The sequence below is a fragment of the Scomber japonicus genome, chromosome 16 (assembly GCF_027409825.1).
Source record: "Scomber japonicus isolate fScoJap1 chromosome 16, fScoJap1.pri, whole genome shotgun sequence".
In the NCBI taxonomy this organism is placed as follows: domain Eukaryota; kingdom Metazoa; phylum Chordata; class Actinopteri; order Scombriformes; family Scombridae; genus Scomber; species Scomber japonicus.
This window is the reverse complement of record NC_070593.1, coordinates 31,251,017-31,256,899: the sequence shown is the minus strand read 5'-3', so window position 1 is coordinate 31,256,899 and position 5,883 is coordinate 31,251,017. Positions and strand designations below refer to the sequence as shown.

The 5,883-nt window shown below is 40.2% G+C and overlaps 1 protein-coding gene across 2 annotated transcripts in view; it reads right to left on the bottom strand.

Moving 5' to 3' along the window:
* Window positions 1–267: 267 nt before the first annotated feature.
* The window catches only part of gabrg1 (gamma-aminobutyric acid type A receptor subunit gamma1), a 17,094-nt gene continuing 11,478 nt past the window's right edge, over window positions 268–5,883 (bottom strand). Inside the window, exons 2-8 of one of the 2 annotated variants that reach the window (XM_053335839.1) lie at window positions 5,286–5,506; window positions 4,909–4,991; window positions 3,054–3,191; window positions 2,753–2,905; window positions 1,215–1,417; window positions 679–686; window positions 268–535 (exon numbers count right to left, since the gene is read on the bottom strand). In XM_053335839.1, the coding sequence (XP_053191814.1) occupies window positions 268–535; window positions 679–686; window positions 1,215–1,417; window positions 2,753–2,905; window positions 3,054–3,191; window positions 4,909–4,991; window positions 5,286–5,506 (1,074 nt within the window). Of the gene's footprint in view, window positions 550–678; window positions 687–1,214; window positions 1,418–2,752; window positions 2,906–3,053; window positions 3,192–4,908; window positions 4,992–5,285; window positions 5,507–5,883 lie in introns of both variants that reach the window. The other variant, XM_053335840.1, reaches the window with a different exon arrangement.

Genomic DNA, 5,883 nt, shown 5'->3' with positions numbered 1-5,883 from the left:
TGATGGTTAAGCAAAATGTTTTATTTGGCCATGGTGATTCTCTAAAGGGGAACAAGAATTTCATAGTGTATTTAATGCTGCTTTGAAAAGGACACACTGTCATTCCCATTTTTTCAAGCCTCATCACTAGCAGGCAAGCTTAGTTTTCAGTTTCTTTTTTTGCCATATGTGTTTGATAAGCTGGTATTTCCACTGTAAGAGCAGCTCTGTCTCTAGAATATACTTGCAGATGCAAAACTCCAGTCAGCCTTCTTTGAGGTACTGGTTTTATAGATAAAGATAACCTATCCAATAAACCAGATTGAAAAGGCCAAAAGCAGTGGGGAAAAATATTCGTGAGTAAGAATCAATCTTGGAAACTCGTACATGCATCCTGTTTTCACGCCAGGCACCTGAGCGGCAGTCATCGAAGCAGCAGAAGAAGCTGGCACAGTCTTTTCCATCCAAACACTCATAGGCATAGTCATCCTCCTCATGATAGGGCACAATGTTGTTCATCTGTAGCAGGGATGTGCCAGGGCGGATATTGACCATGCTAGATGCTTTCTGCTATGGAGGAAACCATATAAGTATTGTAGTAAGTTACCATGACATCTACATACTGAAGATCAGCAGTAATGTGACTACACAGAAGGTGTTAAGGCCCATTTATGCTCAATGTTAAAGACGGATACGGACGGAGCCTTCTGTCCGTGCTCTGTGTTCATTTCGTCCGTATTTCTGCACTTTTCCATATAGCTTATGGATACGGACCAAACGGAGCAGTACCACCGGAAAGCATGGGGGGGGGGGGGCAATGTTGCTGTTACTAATGAATACGTAGCTCTAGTGAGACATGAAGAAGAAATAACAATGACTAAACTTTTTGAGGAAAGGTTGTGTGAGTTGGTTAGAAACTTTAAACATATAGTTTTTGTCTTTTATGCAAGAGGACAAGAGGAACATTATCAATATCTCCTCCACAGTCGCCATGTTTGTTTTTGAGTTTGTTGTTGTCATAAACTTTTGACTCTGTGCTGCCCCCTGGTGGATGTATTGGTTAACATCCATGCCAACGTAAAGGACGCATGGAAGTATGTGAGCAGTGACGGTAACATTGTTTGAAAAGGACGTATACATTTTCGTACGTATGTTGAGCATAAATGGGCCATTAAAGCTGAGCATAGATCACCTGTGTTTGATGGATTTACAAGAAAATGTCACTTGGTAAGTACCTGTGTGTTATTGTTGGCTTTAGACTTCTTGGTCTGTCTGTTGCTGGTGAAGTAGTGCAGAGTGCCGTACTCCATGAGGGCAGCAAAGGTAAAGATGAAGCAGACAGAGACAAACAAATCCATAGCGGTGACATAGGATACCTTGGGGAGGGACTTCCTGGAGATGGTACTTAGAGTTGTCATAGTGAGCACTGTGGTGATACCTGTATGGAATGTCACAGAGATACATTTTTAAACAGAATACGGTATGTGTTATACTTTTTTCCCTACGTTCAATTGTGTCCTAGTTGCTGAAATTGACAGAATATGTAACAACCAAAGCAAAATATATATATTTTTGAGAAACTGTGAAAGTGCATGGTGGTTTGAGAAAACCAGTTTTGCAGTTTTGTAGTTAGAAGCACAAGCTTAGCCTGGGAGCAGTGCAGCACAATCTGGAAAAATGGTCATGGAAAAATACATCTATAGTGTCAACAGGTGGGGTTGCTGTGAGCTAATGGCCAGAACACTTAAAAGGCTAAAGAACCAAGTAATGGACTTTCCAAATGTAAACATCACTTCACTTGCAACTTTCTGCCCATTGGCAAGAGTGCAGATGAACAGCTGACTGTCCTAAATGAAAAAAAAAAGAGCAACGTGAAGTGACAACTTAAACTGTAGTCTTTGAAGGAAATCCAAAATTGAAATTCCCCAGAAATCAGTGGCATTTTGATTATATTGGATTCAGTGTTAGATCGTGTCTTCTATGGAAGCAAATAAGGGTCATTACTATTTTGAGCTATTTTGAGCTAATTTCACAGCTTGGAGTTGTACCATCTGTTGTACACATGTAAACATAATTGCATGCACATATCTGAATGTGTTCATTTGTTTAAAAAAGAAAAAATATCTCACCAATTCAAATTTGTGAAAGTGTAATGAACATGCACAAAATATTTCTACAGCTGCAAAACACTGCAAATTATACATTCACAAACTTTAATTTGTGACTTTTTTCCCTACAAATTCAGATATGTGCATGTAGTTTTTTCACATGAACACTAACAGTGATATACATCTGTTGGCTGTGAAATTATTTGTGAATATCATTTCACAAGCTTTTACAATGTTAATGACCTTTATTTTCTTGTATAGTCTTCCCCCATTCTGTACTATAAAGCGTAGAATAACTGGGTTGGAGTGTGCAGTTCAACCTTTGAAGACCTCTGAGTATCACTCCCTAAAGTTCAAACTGTTACTGATGATTACTTCCTTTAACTTCATTTAACCTAAATGAAGTGACCACACAAGTTGAATATGACTCTAACAGCTCTAACATGATGGCCATGGTCTAAATTCCAACATGTAACCCCCATGATTCAAGGCTAAATACCCGTGAATCAGTTAGCACTAAAAAGCCTGTCACACAAGTCCAGTTGACTTACTGTAGCATGTCTTGATGTCCGGTGACCTGGATGAATATCTTCTCAGACATAATGATTTACAGAGCTATTTATGAAGTCACAAAGTAAATGAACACTGATACATTTTTGACAAACCTAGAGATGTGCGGGCTGGGACAGCATCCTTGTTGATCCAAAAGGAGACCCAGGACAAGACAACGATCATACTGCAGGGAATGTAGGTCTGGATAGTAAAGTAGCCCATTCTCCGACTCAGGTCAAAAAAGATCGTCAAAATGACATATTCCCCTGAAAAATGAACAAAATAGATACAGAAATAGAGTATAATATGAAGAAGTCCAGAAGGAAAAGTGAGATGTTCAAAGAATTTAGGTCTAGGATTTATTGTAATATGAGTGCCTTTAGAAAATGAAGACTGGCAACACGTGGCTCTCACCTGACTGGGTGTGCGCCACGTCAGAGGTGTTCCTCAACCCTACAAAAGCAAACTGGTAGAGTCTCCAGTACCGCTGGTCTGCTACCTCCACTGCTCGTCTCTGCCACCGGTACATGATCTCATTCTTTGGATAACCATCTATAGGAACCCCACCCCACCCCACCCCCATCCCCAACACACACAAGATACATTATCAGTCTCACTGATGCCTATAATATGAAACAGGAAGCTCACATCTGTCACTCACAGGGGGACATTGTACCATGGCAAGGCAAAGGGGAGCATTCAAGATGAAACTGACCGCCCCAGTCTCATTAAATTTCTTCAAATGAGCATGATGTCTTCAAATGCAAATAACACTCTGTACACTACGGTATGAGGTTGGGCTTTGATGGGCATTCTTATTATAGTGAGTAATAAGTAGTCTGTGCAGGTGGAAGTGAGTGCCTACACCCAGTCTAGAAGTATACTCTACTTAAAGGTGCTTTCAGAAGGAAAAAAATCCTCTTTGGCATAAATGCATTTGTAATGAAGCTTGTTTGCTGAGGCCACAGTATGTTATTTGACTTAAGCTTGAACTGCCTCTGAATTTAATTGTTTTACACAACAAATGCTTGATTTTGAATGAAGAGGGAAACACTGCCATCAACAAATATATTTGGCCAACACATACACATACTTAAACTAAAGTATTTGAAAATTGTGTCTTTTCTGTGCCTCCAGAATTACCTATATGACTGTTCTAGACTTGGGTAAGGTTTGGGAAAAGTTGCCGTAAACGACCAGTGAGTAGGATTTAAGGGCATGTAATGGCAGAAATGGAATATAATTTTCCATAAGTAAGTTTTAATGACATCTGAAAATAAGAATCATTGTGTTTTTGTTATCTTAGAATAAGCCTTTTATATCTACAAAGGGAGTGGGTCCAGGAAGATGTTTCTACAGTAGCCCAGAACAGACAAAGCAAACGCTCATTCTAGAGAGGGCTTTTTGCTTTTCACGTTTCACAGCCATCATAGGTCTCCTACATGCTTGGAAGGGGAGGGGCAGGGGGAGGGGTATTCAGTTGGTTGCCACTAAATCCTACACACTGGTCATTTGAGAGTTAATATTGACTGTTGGAGACATGATGTAGTCGAAAGTCTCTGTCCAAAGTCCTGATGTAGAAGTCACATGCTTTGACTTTTGATCACTCCTCTTCCTTTAAACGTTTTGCAGTGGTATACAAATGTCACAGTGCTTCCATCACTGCTACTGAGAAAGTATTATTGCACAACTGTAAATGGATGCTCCTTTCTAAGTAAAATTAAAATGTATGTTCTATCGGGCATTCAAACAACTGACCAATGCTGTTGCATTTCAGGTGAGGTATCTTCAGTTGGTAAGCAGTTTTTGTTGACATAATTACCATTGCTTTTTGCTCATTTGATGAAATTTGTGCAACTGTAATGGTCTTCACATTTGTCCTCAACTCCATGGAATGGTCTTTGAATTTTTCACTGGTGTGTGGAAGATTGAGGTCATGACAAGACATGAGAAGCTGAAGCACAATGCAAGAGACGAATGAAGGATGACACAGACAGCATGAATCAGACTGGGAGAGGGTGCATAATTCATTAAGTCTGCCAGAGCAAATGGGACTGGGTGACCTCCTCTCTCCGCTGGTGGAGCAGATGATAGATTGGTACAGGCTTAGAGAGGGCAGCCTCAAGCAGATGGGCCTTTTGGCAAGGAGAAGGAACAAGGCTTAGTCTCTGTGCTAGCCAACAGAAGCCCCTCTCACAGGGCAAGTTACGGAAGTTGAAGTTGAGATGACAGGTTCAAAAATGGGAGGGGAAAACATTTGACCACCTACAGCTTGAAAACTCCAGTGGACACGAGTGCTCATCCATTGGAAAGTTATGCAGCTTAAGGTAACACTCCGCATTAATAGTCAACCTGACAGAAACAGAATTGTGACAGAGAAAAAGCAAGTCTCAGCATTGTGTTTTTTCCCTCCCAAGTGTGACTGAACATAGTAAAGATACTTCATGTTCTCTCTGTAATTACACCAACAAAGGTGGAAAAAATGATGACAGTTAGACCATGCTTTGACAAATTGTGGCCATCTATAAGAGAACTACATGACAAAATACAGATGCACACACTAAAGCTGCACAAACAAGGAGCTGATAGTTCAACAATAAAATGGCTACCACAAGTATTAGCAAACTGGCTACATAATTGTCCTACCTCAGTGTGTACATCACTCTTCCATTGCTCCATAGCCTCAGGAGGCGGTTTGGAGTGGTGATCCAGTGGGCATCTGATTTCCGGGAATTTCTGAAGAATGTGTCCGGAATCCATATTTTGCCTACCATATTACTGTTGAGCATGAGCAACTTCATCGAGCTGTTGAATTTCAGTCGGCTGTCATACCATGTCTGGGCAAAGAAGATATCAATGGTGTATTCCTGCAACAAAGATACAGTAGAAAACCCATGTAAATACTGTAATACCATGCAACTGTTTAAAAAAGAATATTAAAGTCTGTGTAAAGTAAGAATAAATATGTGTATCTGAGTTTGACATCACACAAAAGTGTGTTGTTAACCATCCTGCCACATTTGACTGCGGTCAAGTGAGCCGCCGTTCGTCTTTTTGTGGGCAAAAACATTTCAAGTGCGCCCCGTATTATAGAATGTATGTCAAATGCACGTAGTTCACTGATACGGAGCGAGCAAACTTCCAGTTTTCAAAATAAAACATTTATTCCAAGGCAGTAAAAATAGACATGCCAATGTCCTAAGTTGATTTTCAGACATTAGGCCACAAAGTCTAGAAGCTATTT